The following is a 24,007-nucleotide window of genomic DNA, read 5'->3' on the forward strand; positions in this document are numbered from 1 at the left end:
ATTTTGTCTCTGGAGTCTGGTACTTCCACAACCGGGTAAATATTTTAATTTAGAGGTGGAGAGGAATCTGAAACTGCAATATAGAGAAGGTAGGTTCTTTCACCTAGGGAATGGAGAGGGCTTATCAATAGTTCCTGGGATAGTTTTATTTAATGAACTGGGCACTTTGAGCTGTAACGTAGTTTTGGGGAGTGGAAAAAATGTATTCGGGAAGATACCAAGTGAAGAATGAAAACTTGGCATGAACAGAGAAGACCTTTTAAAAGCAAATAATCGAGAGTTGGTTATATTTAATGTTTCCTACCACAAAATTTTACCTCATTATGTCAAACCAAGCAAGAATAGAGAAAGGTAGAAAATTAAATGAAGTTGTAAATGAGGTGCCACATAAAAGTCACCTAAGTGTCACCCAGCCAGACACCATGGAGGAATGGAAGATATTTAGAGACCAAGAGACAGCTCTGAGTAACCAGCTGTGTAGCCTCAGGAGCATACACAATCTCTCTGTTTCAGTCTCCTGTCATGACTTACGAAGGTATTAATACCAACTTAACAGAGTAATAGTGAGGCTTAAATGAGAGAATACACAGAACACCCAGCATAGTACATGGCATACAGAATTTGTTCCTCAAATAGACATGTCCTTCCCCTTTTGGAAGCGGAAGGAAGATTGCAGATTTTTCAAGGGACTTTCAATCTTGATGTGGAATCCTGATGTTCCAGTGAGAACATGTGAAACAAGGAGAACAATTATGCACTGAACAGTACCATAGTGACCACAAGTATGACAGGAATTCAGACAAGGGAGGTCTGAGTGTGCTGGGGTACTCTGCCAGTGAAAGATTCATCTAAATGTTGGGTCATAGATACTGGGTGTCCAGGAAAAACAACATTAAAGAAGCAAATTGTGGAAAGAGGATATTGAAAATGGGTGGGATAGGGATGGGATGCTGGAACAAAGACACAAAAAGATGGTAGGGATATTAAATTAAGTAAAAGAGATTGAAAAAAACAGCTTTTCAACTGAACCATAATTTATAGGAAGAACAATTCAGCTGGGCCCGGTGGTTCATGCCTGCAATCCCAGCACTTTGGAAGGCTAAGACAGGCAGACCACAAAGTCAAGAGATCAAGACCATCCTGGCCACACAGGGTGAAACCCTATCTCTACTAAAAATATGAAAATTAGTAGGGCGTGGTGGTGCGCGCCTGTAGTTCCAGCTACTCAGGAGGCTGAGGCTGAAGAATCGCTTGAACTTGGGAGGCAGAGGTTACAGTGAGCCAAGACCATGCCACTGCACACCTGGCAACAGAGCGAGACTCCATAAAAAAAAAAAGAGCAATTCATGCTCATAATAGATACATTTAAAAAAAAAAGAAAACTGGAATGACCAAAAAGGATTACAGTATGAGTATACACTGTATAAATACTAATAGATGAAAATCATGGTTTATCACAATTCATTTTGAAAATGAGCAAAAGATCTGTGAATATAAACCAATTGCTCACATTTTCCAAAAAAAGAAAGGACCCCAGTATTAATTTGCATAATAATGAGTAGATAGAACATGAAGAAAGCTCTGTTTTTTCCTACTGATGGTGATGATGTAATTATTTTGGTCCACTTGAAGTGACACAATGGCTTTCCCTTCATTATCATTACAGTTTTAATAACAGCAGGACAGCACTGCTGATCTTCACTTGGCTTGTCTAAATCCCAGGGTTTTCCTTTCCTGCATATCTTCATGGTGAATTCCTTTAAGTCACTCACATTAAAAGAAAAAAGACCAAGGAAACAAAGGAATTGCTCACTTTAAAGGTGGAAAAATACAAGGCTTGCCTTCCCCTCCTAATATCCATCAGGGACTTTGTAAAATGTTCAGGTAAAGACAACTCCTTAAAGTTCTTTTGGTTTGTTCCTTTTCATATTAACCAAATAGCGTATGTTCATTGGAAAAAAAACTTGGGAAATGCAGGTCAATAAAAATTTAAAAATAAAAATAAAATTCACCTGTAATTTTACCACCTGAACGCTTTTAATATTTTTACATTTCCTTCAGGTCTTTTTTTTCCGTACACATACAAACAAATTTCAGTAGACATAGTGTTTACAAATCTACATTTTCATTCAGTATATTCTAGACATCTTTGTAATTCATTGCAATTTTTAAATTTGTGATAATTTTTAAGCATTTATAACATGTTCTTCCTGTGATGCTCTCACTATATCTTCATTATATTCCAACCAGTCAAAGCAATTTTATGCAGTTTTTTGCTTTGTGGCTAGATATTAAAGATTTAGAGGTCAAATTAATACGCACTTTTCAGCCATCTGCTCTTCCCTCACCCAACCTCAGGTTATGATCTGCTCCTTAGGGTTGTGTTTCCCCCCATCTTTTCTCCTTCTTCCTCTCTGCCTCACTTCCCTCAAGGGGACACTGTGGGCTAATGGGAGAATAAGTAAAGTCCATAAATAATTTTAATCACTACCTTTGGCAAATAAAAAGACTTTGGATTCAGAAGAGGATTTCTTCAGTCAGCTTGGAAACATGCCTACATAGTTGAAGGCAAAGGAATTAAGAGATCTTTCTGTAGAATTCTTTTGAAAAAAGGAAAATGGTAAGTGATGTCTTTTATCTCTCTCTTTTTTTTTATTTTTTATTGGATTTTAGGTTTTGGGGTACATGAGCAGAGCATGCAAGACAGTTGCGTAGGAACACACATGGCAGTGTGCTTTTCTTTCCTTCTCCCCTTCACTCACATTTGGCATTTCTCCCCAGGACTAACAAATCAAAAATCAAGAATGGACAGGATGCCTGCTCATGTCATACAATCAGCTGGTAGCTGAACAAAGACTAAACTTCGATTTCTGATTCCCAAATTTGTGCCTTTCCACTGTGTCACATGGATTTACTCTAAACAAATCGGAGCTGGTATAAGTGAACTTGGTACCAAGATAACAACTGTGAGAAAACAACACTTGTCAAGTCAAGGGGTTCTCTGATTATGAGATATTCTTCTGACTCCGTATACAACAACAGCACATGCCCTGAGAGATGGGAGAGAAGAAAAAAGATGATCTTTTATTTTTTCCCTTGATTTTTCCTTCTAAGGAGAGCTATATTCATACTTTGATTAAAATATCACACATATGGGTAAGCTGGCTTCCAACACGTCCTCTAAAAAGGGAAAGCTAGTCAGTGGCTTCCTGCATGTGCAAGTGCAAATATTTTGCAGAGCAGAGAATGCTCCTGCCTTGGGGGTCCACTTGCCACAGATTCATAATGCTGAGTGGAAAGTGGCATTAATACAACCTGATTTAAGCCCTTAAATAAACCAGAAACCTCTCAATGAGATCTGCCAATCAATCATTCACCTTATGCTTGCATACTGGCCTTAAGGATGCAGTGTCTGGGCTGTAGTAGAAAAAAGTAGCCACTTTCTTTATGCATTGGACTGAATAATTAGCCTAGCAGCATACCACATTATATGCACCTTTTGATGTATATCTTGAATTTAATGACCTATTTGCTAAACTGAATGGCAACATTGCACACACGCACGTGTGCGTACACATGCACACAGTGAAACAGAAAAATGGCAAAAAGCTGAAATGTCTTATTACCTTGGGAAGCATTTACTATGACAAAGGACTAACAGAAAATGTGATGGATAGTCGAGTCATAAACTCATTGGCTTACAGCTGGAAGAGTCCTCATAGATAACCTATCCCATGACTTCCCTTTTATTTAAAGAAAAATAAAGAGTTTAAAAGATTTGCAATAGTTTTATAGGTTTCTGGCTCAGTGGCATTTGACTACACACCAGCAAAGAGTTTCCAGATTATTAATACCAAGGTTGGAGTACTGATAATCATAGCTCAAAGAAGAAAAATCCAAAGTGAAGGCAAGCAAATCAGAATCAATACTCTCATTGAGTACTCAGTGACCTTTTTCCCTCTGGGTTTATAGTTTTCTCACTTTCTGGGTTGATTTTTATGTATTACATACAGAAAAAATAATAATGAAAGAGTCCCTTGACTGTATCTGAAATCAATGTATCTAATGTGTTTTCCAATATTTATCATGCATATGCCCTCATTAGATTCACATGCAAGAAAGGGTTCAAACTGGAAAAAAATCTTTAAAAAGACATTCACAATTTTCCTTTTAGGATTTAAAAGTCGTTTCGTACTTCAGTCTTCAGTCTTATACTCTGTTTTCTAATAGATCCCAAGTGATGAAGTTTCAAGCACGCTGAAATTGAGCACAGCACACCAGTCTGCAAAGTGATCTTTTGTGTTATTTGGTTTGCTTTATTTTTAAAATCCATTTTATTGCATTATTCCCTGAATCATGGCCATTCATGGCTTGATTCATTGTAACTAATATTCTTTTTTAAGGCATGACAGGTTACAAAACCTCTACAAGCACTCTCTCTCTCTCTCTCTCTCTCTCTCTCTCTCTCTCTCTCTCTCTCTTGCAGGTTTGTAAATTCAATGATCAGGAATTAATGTTTTTCTTCATGTACCTTGATTGATATTCTTAAGTTTTCTTATATAGATTTTTACATATTTGAAACTCAATTTGTAAATGTTCTTATATTCTGATAAAGGCTTCTGGGTCTCTCAGCAAAATTTTAGTGCCTAAAGGCTTACTGCTTACTCTGCTTTTAGGATTTTTTATTCATCTTTGTAGGTTCCCTACTCACTACTTACTCCTCCACACATACACCTAACTTAGAAGAACCCATCGTAGGTGTTAGAATTATTTTTAAACTTAATTCTTCATTGTATTACAATCAAGACCACAAATTTAACATATACCTGTTTGTATTCAGCTTAAAACAAATTTTACAGTTCTCTTTTAATTCAAAATATTCAAATATGTCTCTGATTCCTAATTGAACAAGTTTATTAGGTGACATCATTTTTAAAAACAGATGCTCTTTGGTTAGTAATTTACATAAAAATAAGTCATGTGAGTTATTTTAATATTCATCACTGAGATAGGTTTGGTCAGACTATTAAAATATACTCTAATGGATAGCAGTACAATGTGCAATAGTGCATCAGGAAGTCAGAATTATAAAATAATTCACACTCTGCTTTTACTTCCTCAATAAAGAGCAAACATGATTTTCTTCAAATAAGACTTTATATCTTTATGGCAAATGTTAAAGTGCTAAAATTTTGTTTGAGGCCCTGTCCTTTAGTAGCTGAATGGGAGAGCCATACAGTCACAATGTTTGTAATGTTTTATTGTTAACTTTTTTTGTTCACAGACTTGTCTTCCTACATAAGGCTTTGGAGAATAGGATTTTTATCCCATGCACCTAGTATGAAAACAAGCAAGAAGAAGCCATTCAGCAAACCATTTATTAGCTGGTTGAATTTGGGAATGTTCCTTAACATTTCTCTGTCTTAGTTTCCTCATATACAGAGGTTAAAAGGGGAGTACAATATTTCTTGCCTCAAAGATACTATGCTAAGTGATCAGAACTTTGCCTGACACACAGCAGGTGCTCATTCAGTACTCCTCCTTTGTACAACTCAGGGAGGTACCACTCACACAGTCTTCCCTGGAGTTGTGCCCCTCTGGACCCCACCCTCAAAATATGAGATGTCACTCTCATCCTCATCCTCATTGTCATCACGATTATTAGGCCCAAGAAGAGAAACATTTCATTTCACCTAAACCACAGAGAGGGCAGCAAAAGTGTAAGCAGATCCTTCATGATGAGGATAACTGTGCATACCTCCCAGAGGGAAAAAACTCAGAATTCCACAGAATTTGGATGGATTTTTGTCCTGTCATGTAATAATCCTTGTTAGAGCTTTTCAATAAAAACGGATTATGACTGAGCCACATAGTATTAAACTTGGATTTTTGTCTTATTATCATGTATTCTAATAATTACTATGAACTAAAATCACTAGAGACTAATGAAAATAGGATGCTGAATATCCCAGTGAGAACTGAAATTTTTAATTTTTAAGGACATTAGGTACACAGAATGGCAATTGCATTAATTATATCATTGGGTTTCAAACTATTGTGAGACAAGATCTTTGTTTTCAAAATATAAGGACACTCAATGTGTATTTTGTGTAGCGCATCTGGATCCTATCCTCCTCGCCTTTTCCTTCTGTCTGGGACTCACCAGAAACACTGTGTTTGTCTCTGAAAACCAGATGGAGCTGCTGACCCCGGTGGAGCAAAACTGGGTAGTCAAATACTTGGACTTGTGGGTGATTTAAACACTTTGATATCAACATCTTTCCTTAAAAATATTTACCACATTTTGTTAATTAAAGAAGTAAAAGGTATTTTAGTAAGTTTAGAAACCAGAGAAGTCAGAGAAAAAATTTCTCATAAACTTACCACCTAGAATCAATTCCTGTTAATATTTTGATTTGCACTATTTTGGCCCCTTAAAATATATGTATGTATGTTTGTGTAATTTTCTTTTCACAGAATTGGGATTGAATTCTACCTTTTGATTTTTGACTTTTTTTTAACTTAGACAACTCTTACATATTTTTTCTATATCATGAAATATTGTTCTACAACATACTGTTTAAAGGGCTTCATTTTATTCCACAGTTGGGATAGGTCACATTTAACTTATCCTATATATGTGATCCATATATCTGTATATTTAACTACGCACAGTGACTCCACAGGGCTTCTAAAAAATGGAAGTTTTGCTCCACCTGGATCAGAGGTCCTAAATGAGTTTACATAGATAAACACAATTTCTGGTGAGCCACAGCAAAAAGGAAAAGGGAAGGACAATAGGATCCAGGCTCTCTACACAAAATACCCATTGGACATAGAAACGGACAACCAAATCAAAATTTCAGTCTCTCATCCAAACCTATTCTTTTTATAATTCCTGCCATTTACTGTAAACAAAAAAATTAAAACAAAAAAGCCTTGAGTTGTGTGAATTTATGCCGTGTAAACGATAAGACCAGTTTGTAACCACTGTGCTACATAATCAGATAGACTTTATTTCTATCTCAGCTCGAAAAATCACTAATTGAATGGCTTTGAGTTGGAAATTTCACCTATCAAAGCTTCATCTTTATTGGAAAAATGGGAATAAAAATGCCTACTTCACCAGCCTGCAGTGAGCAAAAGAGACTGCAAAAACAGACACGGATGAAAATATTCAGCATACTAGATGCGTAACAGATGCTCAAAGAATTTAAGTCTTTTTCTCATTTTCTGGATAACTTTAGAAAGGAAATTGTTCTGTTTTGTTCATTTCATATTTGTCATATTCAGAGCATATCAGATATCCTTCTTATTAGGAAGTTCAGAGCTAACCCATTAACTGCAGAATAAATAATTATACTTGAATTATAAAGAAAATTCTAAACTATGGGTCTTGCCACACCTTCTAAAGAGTAAAGATGAGTCAGCATCAAGTTTGAAAAAATTTTCAAATTTACCTAAGGGAAAGTGCATCTTTGGCGAAAGTCTGTCTCACATGAAATGCTTTTCTACTGCTTCATCAGCTATTCTCTGCCGTAGGGATCCTTTCGTTAGTTAAACAGCACTTAAGCACTCCAAGAATGTGGTAGTGATGGTACCATGTGAACTGAGAACTGATCAATTATGCTTAGATTACAGTTGACTACACAGCCAAAGATCAAGTGAGAGGATTATACAAAATAAAGGTAGAGAGTTCATGTTTTCAAACTACACAAACGTTAGTGAAAGTTCAGTAAGCAAATGACCAGTGACTGCCTAGAAATATTAATCTTGTCTTTTTGCTATGTTTCAGGGGCCTTGGCTAAACCATTCAGGCTTGATTTTAAAAACTGTATGTAAGATGAAAGGAAAAAAATATAAAATCACACACCATAGTTAAAAGAGATTCGGTAGTATATGTAGTCAAATCTTTCCACATAAGAGTGTTAGTATGGATCAACCATGTTTAAGTGTGCATTTGGATACTGAACTCTTTTAAACCTGTAGAAAGCAAAAATCCAAAGCTCACACTCAGATGCAACAATCGATTTCCTTTTTTGTATGCTAATATTTTCCCTTTTCTTGTTTCAGAGTGTAGCATTGCACCCTGTAGGTAAAAAATGGGGACCATCTAGCTAAGAAGAGAACAAAACAGGTAAAGCATTCCTTCTATGTAAAATTGATTGAGGGAAGGCATTCCTTGTTACCTCAATGTTGAAAAAGCTGAGACTTATTTTTCATTGTTGCTAAATGTTTTAAGCATCTGGCTCAAAATATGCTATATTCTAAATTTTATAGATAATTTCATTTAATAAAGTTCTTTAAAAAGAAGTCAAAATTCAGACATTTTTCATAATATAACTAAAAATAATATGTTCTCTAAAATACAAAATCCATTTTATGGTTAATTAACTACAACTTAAATTACTCCTTAAAAGACAATAGGAGACAGAGTCTGAGCCAGTGGTCAGAATAATTCCTTCTTTTGGGTTTAAGAAACTAGAGCTGAGCAGATGATGGAGAAATCCCTGTAATTCCAGAGTACCCATTTTTGTTAGCTGAATTACCTAGCAAATTCATAAGAAAGCAAATTGAGGGTCTATAATATCTTCAAAACATCTAAGTCCTTCTCTCTATGTTGCCAATGTCAATTAGCAGAATTAGCAGCTTGTGAATTCTCAGCATGGATTTTTAATATAAATTCTCCAAACTGGTTATAATCATATAGAAATGTGTTGACTGTTTGGCTCTTGATTTAATGGCTTATTGGTAGAATGACACAATAGCCTAGATTTCACAGAATGCTACTAATTTAAAATACTGTCTAGTTGTTTTCATGAGTGTTTTTGCATTTAAAAAAACTAACAATTTTATTTTGGAAAGTAAGTTCAAATTAGGTATGCTTGATCTATGAGTAGGTTAAGGGATTTAAATATAGATCAGTGATGACTACAGAGTAAGAGCTCCGTTTATTTTTGGAATACACCTCTCTCCATGAAGTGCTACATAAGAAAAAGCCAGGTAAGGAATGTGGGTAAAAAACAATTACCTGGTTTTTACTGTGGGTATAAGCATTTTTCAAGGGAACATTTCCAGTTTGGAAAGAAGGTATGATGAAAATACCACTCTCTTCTCCTAAGCGCATGCTCACAGGCTTTTTTAGAGTCAGGATAATCTCAGCAAAATTTCCTTCTTGAAAATAATATTGAGTGGTTTTCTAACTATATAGTGTCAGCTAAAATCAGTCAGATTTGGTTTTCCACGTATATTCTAACTGCAGCTGAACTCCAGAAATTCAAGAATTGCAGTAAGTGCCATGATCTTGATTTCGATTCCAAACAAAGGCAACAAAAGCTTTTTCCTCATACTTAAGTTACAGCCTATCAGCAGGCTAGACACCCATATAAATGTCTATCCTCAGAGGTTCAAAAGCATGTCCTTGTGTCTGCTAAGCTAACCCTCTTGTTCAAGTCACTCTTTTTATATTTGATTTCAAAACTTTCATGAAAGCAGGATGCTGCCTTAATTTATCTTTGGAGTAAGATGCATTTCTGATTCAACTTAATTTTTGGATGGAGAGATGATAGAATGATTTGTTTATGATTAATGAATTCAGTAGAGTTGATTTCTAAAATAGCACAATAGCTGTGAAGGTGTATCATGTAATTTGGAGCTTATAATAATTAAATTACTAACTTATTTTAATTAATCACAGTGAATTAAAGGTATTTGTTAATGATATCACTATTTCTGACTTGCAATTCAGTTTTGAAAAGAAAATGAAAAGAGCCACGGAAGTGTTCATAGCCTTTCTTACTTATGTCATAGCATGTAGTGAGCAGTCTTTAATCATGTATATTGTTAAGTATTGTGATATGTTACCTTTAAGAATCTGATTTTGCCTTATCAAAATCATAACAATATCCTGAGGATATGAATACAATTCATCTTGTTTTTACAGTCAAATTTTAAAAAATGAGAATCACAGTCAAAAGAGCTATTAGTTGAAGTCTCCTTTACAATCTTAGGCTAGGAGCCCTGTAGGGGACTCTCATTCTTTCATTCATTCTGTCACTCTGCCAAATAGTCTTTATTGAGCATGCATGTTGTATCAAGGCATTCATTACAACTGGTGAACAACACAGGTTCATTTTCTGCCCTCATGGAGCTTACATTCTAGTGATGAGTAGGGAAAGCAAATAATAAATAGCTCTGTAATTACAACTTTTTATACATATTATGAAGGAAACACACAGGTTGGAGAGAGTAATAGGGGAGATATACCTAGGGAATTCTTTCCAAGGCATTATGTTTGAAGTTCAGACTTAAAGTTTAAGAAGAGTCAACCATTCACATTCAAAAAGGGGAAAGACTCAGATGACTGGGTTTTTATTTGAAAACTAAGATACACATGAATTCACTAGGAAATAATGAATATAGTGAAAAAATAGCAAAACTAGATCTTGGTGATATGGGTTGGCCGTGTACCCACCCAAATGTCATCTTAAATTGTTGTTACCATAATCCCCAAATGTCGTGGGAAGGACCCAGTGGGAGGCAATTGGATCTTGGGGATGGTTTTTCCCATTCTAGTCACATGATAGTAAGTTCTTTCATGAGCTGATGGATTTATAAGGGGCCTCCCCCTTAACTCAGCTCTCATTCTTCTCCCTCTTGCCACCACGTGAAGAAGGACATGTTTGCTTCCCTTTCTGCCATGATTGTAATTTTTCTGAGGCCTCTCCAGCCCTGAGGAAGTTTGAGTCAATTAAACCTCTTTCCTTTATAAATTACCTGGTACTGGGTATGTCCTTATAGTAGTGTGAGAATAGACTAATACACTTGGTTTATTCTGAGAAGACACTTAAATATCTTCCCATAAAGGAGTTGAGTTGCTTAACCAAGGATAAAACTATAGGACAGGCAGGGCATGGTGGCTCCTGCCTGTAATCCCAGTACTTTGGGAGGCCCAGGCAGGCAGATCACTTGAGGTAAGGAGTTTGAGACCAGCCTGGCCAACATGGTGAAACTTTGTCTCTACTAAAAATAAAAAATTAGCCAGGAGTGGTGGTGAGTACCTGTAGTCCCAGCTACTCTGGAGGCTAAGGTGCAAGAATCACTTGAATTTGGGAGGTTGAGGTTGCAGTGAGCCGAGATCATGCCACAGAACTTTAGCCTGGGCATCAGAGCAAGACCTTATTGAAATAATAATAATAATAAATTAATTAATTAAAAAATTAAACTACAGGACATACCACTACAGCACACTGGGAAAACTAATATGAATCTGAAAGAGATGTGTTTTAGTTTTTTGTTTTTAATTGTTGCTGATGCATGCACCTGGAGAAATTCCTAGTGACTTCAACAGGGATTTCACTGCCTTGGATTCAGAACTTATTCATTACCAGCAGACAAGGAATGACCAATGTTAATTTAACACCCATTGTAAGATGCAGTGGCAGGTCAGGGTAACAGAGTTCATATTTCCTGAATATAATGCTTGACTCACAGTTGCTTAAAATCAAGCATGGTCTACCTGTATCATGAGAAGTATTTAAAGGTAAAGAGTGAAGACTCCCACGTGAAGGAAAAAACAGCTTGAATCATCAAAAAAATGTACAAGGAAATTTAAAATTCAGTAGAGACGTATTTGTTGACATGGATAGATGGCCACTATACATAAAGCAAAAGCAGTATAAAACAATGCCTAGAATATGGTCTATTTATGAAACTGTGTGTCTGCATGTGTTTCTGTGTGTCTACACAAAAGTATCTAAAAGGAAATATTCTGAAACGCTAACAGTAATGATTTCTTGATGGTAGGCTTATGAGTGGTTCTCATTTTCCTTCTACACATTTCTGTGTTATCGTTTTCCACTATAAGGATGTATTATTTTTAAATATAAAAAGCTTTACGCCACAGAATTTACTTGTAGTAGTGAATAATGATTTAAAGAAGAATTTTTTTAGTGTGACAGGTCTCATTTTTACTGCATGCTAATTAATTTTCAAGGACACTTTTTACAAAGGTAGAATATAGTTCAGATGCCATGATTTGCTATTTGGCCAGGGCTGAATTACCAAATTGTCACACCAGTATGTTGCTAGGCCATTAATGAAGAAAAAGAGACACCAGAAATTAGAATATCTGAAAAACACATAAATATTTTTGATATTTCAGAAAAATGTAGAAGCATTTGTTCAGAGAAAATAATCAAAAAATCATTGAACTGATGTACACTTATTTTATGACAATATCATTTTTACTTTTAAGAATGTGTAGGTGGAGAGATAATTAGGACATATAGGTAGGAATGGCAAAACTTTTTTCAAGATTCAGGACCTATAGGAATTTTAATCTGATCCTAAGCATAGAAAAATGGTCACCTACTAACCTCTATGTCATTAAAAATAACAATATCTATCTATAAAATAAGTGCATATTGGTCCAACAAAGTTCTGATTTTCATGCAAACAAATGCTTCTAGGTTTTTCTGAAATAGCAAGAAGGCTAGATTTTCTCTAAAATACTTTTTTTGTGTGAGCCCCCCCTTTTTTTGGCAAACTCAATACATTCAAAGAACAAATTATGGTACCTGAAATAGTGAACTAAAATGAGCCACACAATGCAGATTTGTAAATTGAATTAAAATTATTTTACTAATTAAAATTCAAATTGGTAAGATAATTCACTACCTTTCTACTATGGTAGTTTGTACTCATGAAATTAGTGATCCATCCTGTTACACCATTCACCAAACACAAATCTGAACAAATCTAACCTCCCTAAATCTGTTCCCATTTATTTTAAATAATTGTTATGACACTGGATTTGCTGATATGATTGAATTAAAATGATAGAATAGAAATTGAAACTGATAAATATAAAATGAAAAATAAAGAATGGAAAAATGACAGAATTATATAAAATTGTATTAATATAAGGTGAAGTGATGGTACTAATTACAACTATATTGTTTTCATCATTAACTATTTCCTGGGTGTAGATCTTATATTCTCCAAGGAAATTCTTTTGTTGCAACATATGCAACGTCTCCTAGTCATATAAAAGCTCTACAAATAGTTGTTAGTTAATTGATTAATTTATTCTGTTTGAAAGCACATTTTTCCCTTGATAGAATAATAGTGGAATTTGTAAACAGAGGGAATTGTAACAGACTTCAAAGAGTAACAACCAAGTATAAACCTAACTTTTTATTTCAGTAAAAGCCCATTATTGTGTTATTTATGTTAAAACTTCCACAATAAGACTCCAACCATGAGAAACAAAGCATTGATTTTTGATGAACCCAAAATAAATATAGAAAACTATTTTACTCTCCAAATATTGGCTAAGTCATTCTGAAGTCAACTTGCAGAAGGTAGATAAAATAAAAATATGTTCTGAAGTCACTTGAAATAAGAAATATCCTATTACAAAGTGAGAAAGTAATTAACGTGTGTCTTAATTAAAACAAGTTTTACTAAGGCTTACATACCAATCAAAATATTTAACTTCAATATTCCAAAATGAATGACATTTTTAAGGTAGTGTTTGAGTGGAAGATTAGTTTGTTAAACAACACATTTAAGCATTAATTTGTACATATCTTTCAAAAAATTTGTTTTTTTTAAAAAAATCAACTTGATGGTTCTTAAATTATTTTGTGTCAAGACCCCCTTAAATAACACATTACATTTTTCAAAATTAACCATACAACAGAAAATAATTTTAATATAGACATTTGACATCACAATCCAAAAAGTTGCTGAGAAAGGCCTCTGTTAATGGGTAAATGTTCAGTTTCCTGCATTCTGGCAGAATTACATGTAAACTTCTCTAGGAAGACAATCAGTTAATTTTTTTACAAATACCTAGATCCTGTAATTTAGAAGCCAACTACAAAATGGAGTCTTACTGTTATAATCTAGAAGTGCCTGATCTTAAACAATGAACATACTCTCTTAAATAAATGACTTCCTCTAGAAAAAGCAAGAGAAGTTATTGAGAAGGAAATCTAGTCCATCCTAGACAAATGCATATCTAGGTCATACTTACGGAGGTTTTGATGAGAAAAGAGTGAACTGCTTTATCTGATTAGCCAGTTGACTACTCACACATACAATGAGGAACTTCTACAATTTTATATTTCTAATATTCATAATTCCTCATAAAGTTGAAGCCCATTGACCATATTTGAGGTTCCAAAAAATAGCGATAAACAATGTCCTATGCTTATGCCTCATGTTCAGCTTATCTGAAACAAATAATTGTCATATTTCAGTTTTCTCTTCTCCAAATGAGATAATCCTAGTTTTAAAAGAATCTTTCCTCAGAGAGTTCACCTTTTAGTGCTTAAATCATACTTCACTTTTCTGTGGCCCCTTAGCAAAGGCCATATAATTGTCTTAAATTGTGGGGTCAAAAGCTAGACCTGTATTTCTATCAGGGTAATAGCTGACACTAGGCAGAAACAGGCTATCTACAAGGAGTTTCAAGCACATGGCCTAAGGGATTTGCCTCTGTTTGAACTGTACCAACTTTGCCTATAAAATCACATCCTATAAAAACTCAACAAAAACAAAACCCCAGGATATCTCCTTTCCTTGCATGAAATGGGGTCAACTAGTACAAATCTTAATTTTTTGAGTGTACTATAGACATATCTAACATTTTAATTTTTGGAAGTCAAGAATTATCACTGAAAGATTCAGGATGCAATGTTTTACAATTTTGATATAACATACAAGCCCAGTATCTCTTTCCTTGCCCTACTTCATATAGTTGTTACAATTAGGCGCACGGTAGCAGGAGTTTACAAAGCTGTGGATCTATAACATATGGCATGCTATGAGCACACGCACAATTAAGTCACTAAGGCCCCTTCTCAAGTATAAACCAAATAGAACAATTATTCTCAGAGAAATTAAACTTTAAATCTGATTCAAATACATATGAAAACTATAAATGTGGGTGGGGGTGTATGTAGAATCATATGCAAGGTTAAGCCCCAAACAATTGTTATTTTACATTGTAAAAAATGTCTATACTAACAGCGATATTGTTAGAGAAGAGATTAATGGATAAAACCTTAATAGCCCATGTGGTGAATGTAATATTACTAATACATTTTACCTACAAAATGTTTCTAGCTTTAGTTCAATGAAATCCATTATCCTGGGTGGGAATGGAACCTCCTCATCTCCAGCATCTTTAGTCTCCTGAGCTGCCTTAAAGCCTTGACATAATAAAAGGTCAAGCAGATCCCAATAAGCATTTGTAAACTACAATAGCCCCCCATTTCAGCTACAAGCCACACATTTTCCTGCTCAGCTTTGCTCCCTCTCTGGTTTCATTTCATTGTATAAGCAGACTAATTTAGAAATGGCTGGGCTAGGTACTTGGGAATAGCTAGATTTTCAAAACAATCCTACTTTCCTACTTAATCATTTGCAGAAGGAGACCCACAATACAACATTTGAGACAACTGTAAAATGGTGCCTGGATACTGAAGGAATGAACAGCATATAGCAGCACTATTAAATAAAATGAATGCATTTCACCTTCCAGCTTAGCTGTGCTTCCTGGGACACAAGGCACAAACATGAAAAGGTTGGGGTGGCATTTCCAGAAAACTGATTTGCTCAAACATTTACTTGGCAAGACGCTAGAAACAAAATAATACCACAAGCCGCCTCCCTTTCCCATCATTGTAAATTTGGTGTCCTCAATATCACCCCCCACAAACCCAATTAAAAATAAAGAGGCAGGCTATGAATTTGCATCTAGTTCTATGATACAGATCAAATGATAGGCATCTCTTCCAATTGGTCACAATAAAATTAAGAGACAACAACAAGAGTAAATTTCACATTAATCCAAATGAAGCCAATGAATAATAATACAAACCAGAAGCATAGTTTCAAAAACATGCAATTACTTTCAGGCATGCAAGGACATATCTAACCCATAAAAATGATTGCAAAGCACACTCTACATATAAATATCTTTCATAATTGCCATATAAATGCTAAGTAATGTGTGTATATATGATATGTATATCCATAAGATATACATGTATAAGTTCACAATCAAATCTATGTATAAAATAAAACTGGTTCTGGCAAATGATTTCTCAATAAGAGTACATTAGAATATAAAATAGAATGTCGAATTCTAGGGCCACCTTTTCTAAACAATCAATGAAATAAGCAAAACCACCTATCATGAGTCTAGGAAGCTTATGAGACACCAAATGTGTTTCTGAAGAAGGCCCAACCCTGTATGTGAGAGCTGCAAATGAAACGATTCCTTTCAATAACACCCTCTTCTTGTTGTTAGCTCCTTTTCCAACCCCTGATGCTGTTGCTAAGCTTAGGAAAAAAGGCACCAAGTGGCTCAGTCTGCATTCTGAGCCAGTTAGAGATAAAATCAGAACATCAAATTTTTTTTTTTTAACACAAGCGGTTGCCTTCTCACTTCTGTCTTCCTGGCAACCTTCCTCTCCCTCCATCCTCATCTCTGTCTCCACATCTCCCGCTCCTAGTCTGAGGCACGGGAGTCATTGTTCAAGTTCAGGCCAGAAATGTATACACAGGTCAAATAATAACACACTAAACCAAGAAGGGAGCCCTACTGTTTCCTACTCACCATGCTGAGACTCGGAGAAGCTGTTTAAAGGAGGGAGAGATGCAAACTGAATCCATTTTCCTTGTGACCGAGTCGGATGCAGCCTCCGAACCCAACATCAGCAGCGGCTGCCGTTTTTTTTCTCTCTGTTTCTGGTTGGCGATGGTGCGAATAGGAACCACCCTTCCAGCTCCACTAGAGTATCAGCAATAGAGGCGGCGGCAGCAGCAGCAGCATCACCAGTTGGGCCTCCTCCCTCTCGGAGGATGGGGTGAGCTCGGAAGCAGCCAGGAACTTGCAGCAGACACCTCCGCTGGCTCCTCCTCTCTCTCCCCCTCCCCCAGTACCCCACCCCTGCTGCGGTAGAGGCTGCTGGGCTGGCAGCTGCTGGTTGCCGTGGCAATGACCAATGATAAGCGACCAAGCTAAAGGGGAGGGGAGATGGGCGAAGCAAGCTGCAGGGTCTGGAGGGGAGCGAATTTGTGCTGCTGCCCTCTGGGATGCTCTTGATCTCTCCTACCCTAGACTCCAGGTCTTTTAAAAAATGGGGCGAGGGTGGATAGGCACGGGACGAGAATAATTAAAATTTAATTGAAATCTAGGTCGAAACATACGAAACAGCTTAGCTGTTTTTTTCATTTTCGGTGGTTTTCCAATAAAATGCACGAAATTTACCATCAGATAAATGATAACAAATGTGGAGAAAATTATGTAGCATGACAGCAGATTATTATTACTTCCAAACGTGTTGATCCTTTATAGCATCTTTACTCAATACCAGGCAACAAGGTTGTTAGAAAGCAAACGGAGTGGCTGGACTTCGTAATAAATTAAGAGTCTGCTTGATTCCTTTGCACTACTTCCGGCTTAGTCTCAGGTGAATTACTTGGTTTTACTGTTTTTCCAGCTGCCCTTCTGAAGAGGACCTGGAGGTATCTGACACTTCCCTGAGGAAAAGTAAGTTGGACTAGAGGAGACTGAAATTCCTTTCAACAACCACTATTCTCGGTAGCACCAGTTGGTGGACAGTTCCCAATCTTTTTTAGTGTCAAACTCCTGGAGCGTTCCATTTCCTGAAGACACTTCCTGCCATTTTCATGGATGCCCTTTTCGAGTTCCGAAGTCAGCTGGCAGTCAGGGTGGTGGGTATGAAGAGGGGAAGTGAAATCAGTAGTGTCGAGTTCTAGGCGAGTTCTGTTTCTAACTATACATTATAGATGACACTAGTATTTATCGCGTGCAGGCGTTGTAAAGGTTGAATGAGATAATGCACTAAAAACACTTGCATATAGTAATCATACAGTGTACAATAAAGATTACTATTGTGGCATAGTAGTAGCCACCTCTTAACCTAAGGGTTTAAGGGGAATTACTTGGCAATTTCAGGTAGGAGAAAAAATTAAGTGAGAAAACACAAAATACGTGATAGCCATGGTGATGACGGCGAAGACAGAGAGGCCCTAAGAGATTGAATGTTCTACACATTTCGATATTTGAGGACATTGTAAAACTCAGAGGAGTTAGATACATTTCCTAAATTCACAACTGATAAACGACAGAGCCAGAATTAAAATGGACTCTTATAACACTCACATTTACCCTCCTGACCACTACACTTTTCTGCCACTCTTCCATAAAATGGAAATAATATCTGTTCTTAATCCACAGAGTTATTTACAGGTAAAAACGGCATTAACACAAGTTTCAGAGTCAGACGATCTTGGCTCCATTCCTAGTGCCAGTATTTACTATAGGTATAATTTGGAACATATATATTAACTTCCTCAGATCTATGATTCTTCATCTGTAAAAAGAAATAATCATAGAATCTCATGAGTCATTATAAAAATTAAACTAGATGATGTGTATAAAATGTACAGTGTTTAGCAGATAGAAAATATTCAATAAATGTAGCTACAGTTACTTTTTACACATTTGTAAGTGACTAATATTAAACCATGAGAAGATGGATGTTTTCCTGCATGGTGTCACTCTGGATGTCAAGAGCTTATTGTAATAAAACTGACTTGAAGATAACTAGGTGATGGGGGAAAGGGTTGCAGCTCTTCCCCAGCAGTTGACCCTGGCTTCCCGTCCACTTGGTGGGAAAGCCTGCCTCCTGCTTTGTGCAGCTAGTGTCCCCTGCCTTATGTCAAAGCCTCAGCAGCCACACAGCCTGCACACACTTCCAAGTCAACATCACATATGTGTGATGTGTAGCATAAAGGAATAGGTTGTGATCATCTCACTTCATTTTGCATTCCTGTATTTTATCTTCTCCACAGAGATGGTCTTGTAAGTAAGCAAAGCAGGAAGTTGCAGGCTATAGAAGCTGTGACACACTAGATGACAGAACCCTCCACACAGCATTTCATCCTTTGCTCCAGGAGCTGACTGGCTAAGGGTGAGTGATTCTAGTTTTCTCCTCTCCTCCCATCAACATAAGACAATTGGTCAAGAGTCAATCGGTGGGGAGAAAAGTTTGGTATTTCCTATTTGAAGAAGTCTCCAATTTAACCACTCAAATATGACTTTCTTATTTCTTTTTGGTCACGTCCAGGTAGCACCGTTATCATTACTTAATAATAGTTTTCCCTTATTTATTGCAATTATTTCTGATTTACTTAATTTGTTATTTATTCATTTTTAAGTGAAATTTGTCTCTGACTTCAGCAAAACATAAATGAAAATTGACATGGTAAAGATGACGGTCCAGGTCCAGTGGCTCACATCTGTAATTCCAGCACTTTGGGAGGCTGAAGCAGGTGGATTACGAGGTCAGGAATTAAAGACCAGCCTGGCCAACATGGTGTAAACCCGGCTCTACTAAAAACCTGGCTCCTGTAATCCCAGCTACTTGGGAGGGTGAGGCAGGAGCATCACTTGAAACTGGAAGGCGGAGGTTGAAGTGAGCTGAGGTCATGCCATTTGAACCTTCAGCCTGGGCAAAAAGACTGAAACTCCATCTTAAAAAAAAATAAAAAGAAAGAAAGAAAGAGATAATGGACCCATAAGAAGCAAATGAAAACAAATTCTTAAGAACTCAAACAGATTTACAGGAAAAAAACAAACAAGCCCATTCAAAAGTGGGCAAAGGATATGAACAGATACTTTACGAAAGAAGACATATATGAGGCCAACAATCATATGAAAAAATGCTCATCGTCACTGGTCATCAGAGAGATGCAAATCAAAACCACATTGAGATACCATCTCACGCCAGTTAGAATGGCGATCATTAAAAAATCTGGAGACAACAGATGCTGGAGAGGATGTGGAGAAAAAGGAACACTTTTACACTGTTGGTGGGAGTGTAAATTAGTTCAACCATTGTGGAAGACAGTGTGGCGATTCCTCAAGGCCTTAGAAATAGAAATTCCATTTGACCCAGCAATCCCATTACTGGGTGTATATCCAAAAGACTATAAATCGTTCTACTATAAGGACACATGTACACGAATGTTCATTGCAGCACTGTTTACAATAGCAAAGACCTGGAATCAACCCAAATGCCCATTGATAATAGACTGGATTGGAAAAATGTGGCACATATACACCATGGAATATTATGCAGCAATCAGAAATGATGAGTTTGTGTCGTTTGTAGGGACATGGATGAATCTGGAAAACATCATCCTCAGCAAACTGACACAAGAACAGAAAATGAAACACCGCATATTCTCACTCATAGGTGGGTGATGAAAAATGAGAACACATGGACACAGAAAGGGGAGTACTAAACAGTGGGGTCTATTGGGGGGAAAAGGGGAGGGCCAGTGGGAGGGGGGGTGGGGAGGGATAGCCTGGGGAGAAATGTCAAATGTGGGTGAAGGGGAGAAGAAAAGCAAAGCACACTGCCATGTGTGTACCTACGCAACTGTCTTGCATGCTCTGCTCATGTACCCCAAAACCTATAATCCAATAAAAAATTAAAAAAAAAACAAATTCTTAATTTTTTTAGTAAAACAAAGACTTCAACTTTATTTATAATAATTTTTAATTAAAAAAAAATTCACACCTCTCTTTTACCATCCCCTCTCTTACCATGCTCTATTTTTCTATATACTATATATAAAATTAATAGTAATATACCATATGATAATATAATACAGTATGTTATCATATAATATAATGTAGTTTAATGTGGTATGCTATACTATAATATGATGTATAGCATTACTACTATATTATATATTAGTAATATACTCTATTACTACTATACTATATATTAGTAATTACTCTATTACTACTATATATTAGTAATATACTCTATTACTACTATATATTAGTAATATACTCTATTACTACTATATTATATATTAGTAATATACTCTATTACTACTATATTATATATTAGTAATATACTGTAGTTTTTGTGTGCTATTAAATTTCTTTATTTGTTTCTTCCTGTTAGAATGTAAACTATTGGAGAGCAGCGATTTTTATTTCTCTGTATGTGACTAGTGTCTGGGCTATATTAGGTGCCCAATAAATATTTGTTGAAGGATAAACCAGTAAATCAATAAAGGAACAACTTTCTGCATTGAATCATGGTTCTGTAATTTATAATAATACAATTTGTTCAGATAATATACTGTTGATATTTCTCACAATTAAATTCTGAGATAATTATACTAGTTACCTTATTTAGCACACATGCATATTAACATAATGTTTATCTGACACAGATTTTAAAAATACATAGTTATTAAAGTAAAAATGTTTGCTCATGTATGAAGTCATCTAACATGTTTGAAGTCATGTTTGAAGTCATCTAACATATCCTCACTACGTAGGCATGATGTTTTTTGGGAAACACTGATTTTCTTCTAAGAATGGTGTTAATTGTGACCAAACTGTCTGCCTCTCCTGGGACTTTTCCAACTTTGACTTCTGAATTCTGTGAGATGTCTGAAAAAGCACAGGGTATGGGTCTTGGCTTCAAAAGTGGCATTAAAATTTCAGGAGATAACACAGTATAATGGGAGGAAGCTGCAAAGTGTGGGCTCTGGAAACAGACTTACTGATTGAGTCCAGGCTTTACGATTTCTCTTCTGAGTGACCTTGGAAAAGTTGTTTTATTTATTTATGGCTCAGTTTCTTTATCTGTATGACATTAGAGCAGTACCTACCCCACTTAGTTATTGTTCTGTGTGATTTGTTTGCACTGTGAAATATCATTTAGTAACTCATAGTGTTTGTGGGGCAGACATCTGGGAGTGGCTTAGCTCACAGCTTCTGGCTCAAAGTCTCTCATGAGGTTGTAGTTAAATGGTTGGCTGTGGTTGCAGTCTCATATGAAGTCTTGACTGAGTTCAGGGATCTGCTTCCAAGATCACTCCCTGGGTTGTTGAAAGTCTGTGGTCCTATTGAGTTGTTTTTGAAGTTTGTGTGTGCAAAGTATTAAGGAGTAACTGGCATGTAATAAATGATAAATAATATCAATATTCTTATAAACACAATGTTATTAACTATGGTTATGCCTAGCACATTTTTCTGGATGTTTCCAAATCAATCAGATCACTTGGGATTATTCTAAAAGCTTGCTGTTATGGCTGCAGACCAGCCGTCAACAGATAATGAGGAATTCTGAAGATACTTATCTCATACTTAGTCAAAAGCCTGATTTTCCCCAAAAGAAGGCAAAGACAAAGGCATTCATAAGTGACTGTTGTTTGTCTTCTGCCTCCTTTATAAGAGATTATTAATACATTATATATTTACAGAGAACATTAAATGTAAGCAGTAAGGATCTTCTTGAGTTTGCTAAGAATAAGGATCTCATTCTGACCTCATTGAATGTTCTTTATCAATAGTTTCAGTATACAAATATATTAGAAGAACTCTCCTATGAACTCTACACTCTATGGTCAATGATCTGACAGATGACTTCCTGCATAGCAGGTAGACACTTCTGTGTTTGCTCCGTCTAGTACCACCTGAGGTTCCTTTGCTGCCTCAATTCTTCAACCTTTAAAACTTAACCATTACTTTCTTCAGTGCATCTTTACTGATACCAGGATTAGCATTGAAGCAAGGGTTTCCATTGTACCATGATGCATCTTAACTACACTTATGATGATGAATGGAAAATATTCTTTTCTTTGTCTTTCTCTCTGATTTTAGTGCAAGCCTTTTGAGGTCAAGGTTAAAGTTCATTCATTCACTCATTGTTACTTAATCTAAGAAATATTTATTGCTACTTGCTATTGCACGCTGTTACTAAGTATCAGAGATGTAGCTATGAGTCAGGAAACATGAGAACTCCCCTTATGGAGCTTATGGTCTAAGAGGAAAGAGAGATTACATAATTACTTAAAATAAATTATGTTGAGCACTACAATAGAGAAAATCGGGCAGCTCTGACAGCAGATAAAAGAAAAGTACAATGTAGTTTGGAATCCCAGGGAAGATATTACTGGAGAGATTGTGGGGTGAAGTGGAAGCAGGTGGTTTAGAGTATGCATGTAGGTCCTGATATGCTTAAGAACATGGCATGCTGCTCAAGTGTTGTTTAATCCTGATTCCTAGCACAGAACATGGTTCCCATTATGTGCCACCTACGTGTTTATCAAAATAATCTGCCTTCTCCATCTCCCAACATGCATAAACACACAACTTCTTTCCTCCATTTTTCTTCTGTTAATTTACTTAGGGGATTAGGGCTTGTCAATAGCTATGGAGCTGACAAGCCGTGTGAGATAAGAATAAATGAAACCAGGCCAAAGGATTAATTCTTCTAACCGTAGAAAAAAAGTTATAATGTTCACAGCAACCACTGCTCCATTACAGATTTATTAAGTCATATTCGCATGATAATACAAACCTTTGCTCTGAAGCTAAAATGAGAAGCAGTTTTTCCCTTTCAGGTCCTGGACAGTTGTATATTACCGTGGCAGATAACACGTGGGCCTAGGTTACCAAAACATCAGGGACACCAAAGAAATGAGAAAACGTCTGTTTCAATGACCTTTCCCAGAATTTTACAATCCAGAAATTCTACAAATAAAAGCCAGTTTGATTTTAGTATAAGCTTTATTGTAACTGTAGTTTTTATTTTTAGTTATTTATGGGAAGCACCATACTTTTCATAATTTTAACAGTGCTTAGGGACTCAAAATGTCTTATTACAGCACTGGGAATAGAGAACATGAGCCAGAGACTACAGTAAACACATGAATTCCAGAGAAAAAACAGACATGAGCTTTTGCTCTTGTGGAGCTTAGAGTCAAATGTGTGGGATAGCCAAAGAACAAAAAATAAACCACTAAAATAGTAGCAAATTTTCACAAATACTAGGAGGTAAGGAATGAAAGGATGAAGAAGGACTGAGGGTGGGGAAAATGAGAGTGAGTCACTGAGGAGTGACATTCAAACTGAGAAATGACATTTGAA

The 24,007-nt window shown here is 36.1% G+C and overlaps 1 protein-coding gene and 1 long non-coding RNA gene across 12 annotated transcripts in view; one reads left to right on the forward strand and one right to left on the reverse strand.

The window, feature by feature from the left end:
* Positions 1-16,891, reverse strand: part of JAKMIP2 (janus kinase and microtubule interacting protein 2) — a 207,011-nt gene extending 190,120 nt beyond the window's left edge. For all 11 annotated transcript variants that reach the window (XM_078365755.1, XM_078365758.1, XM_078365752.1 and 8 more), the window contains exon 1: positions 16,634-16,891. In XM_078365755.1, coding sequence (XP_078221881.1) covers positions 16,634-16,636 — 3 coding nt within the window. In that variant the 5' untranslated portion in view covers positions 16,637-16,891. The remainder of the gene's footprint in view (positions 1-16,633) is intronic.
* Positions 16,892-17,049: 158 nt separating this feature from the next.
* On the forward strand, positions 17,050-19,424 carry LOC118148755 (uncharacterized). Its single transcript, XR_004735658.3, has 4 exons — positions 17,050-17,144; positions 17,520-17,569; positions 18,898-19,016; positions 19,286-19,424. It is a non-coding gene; the product is annotated as an uncharacterized LOC118148755 (long non-coding RNA).
* The last annotated feature ends 4,583 nt before the right edge of the window (positions 19,425-24,007 follow it).

The sequence above is a fragment of the Callithrix jacchus genome, chromosome 2 (genome assembly GCF_049354715.1).
Source record: "Callithrix jacchus isolate 240 chromosome 2, calJac240_pri, whole genome shotgun sequence".
NCBI classification, from domain to species: Eukaryota; Metazoa; Chordata; class Mammalia; order Primates; family Cebidae; genus Callithrix; species Callithrix jacchus.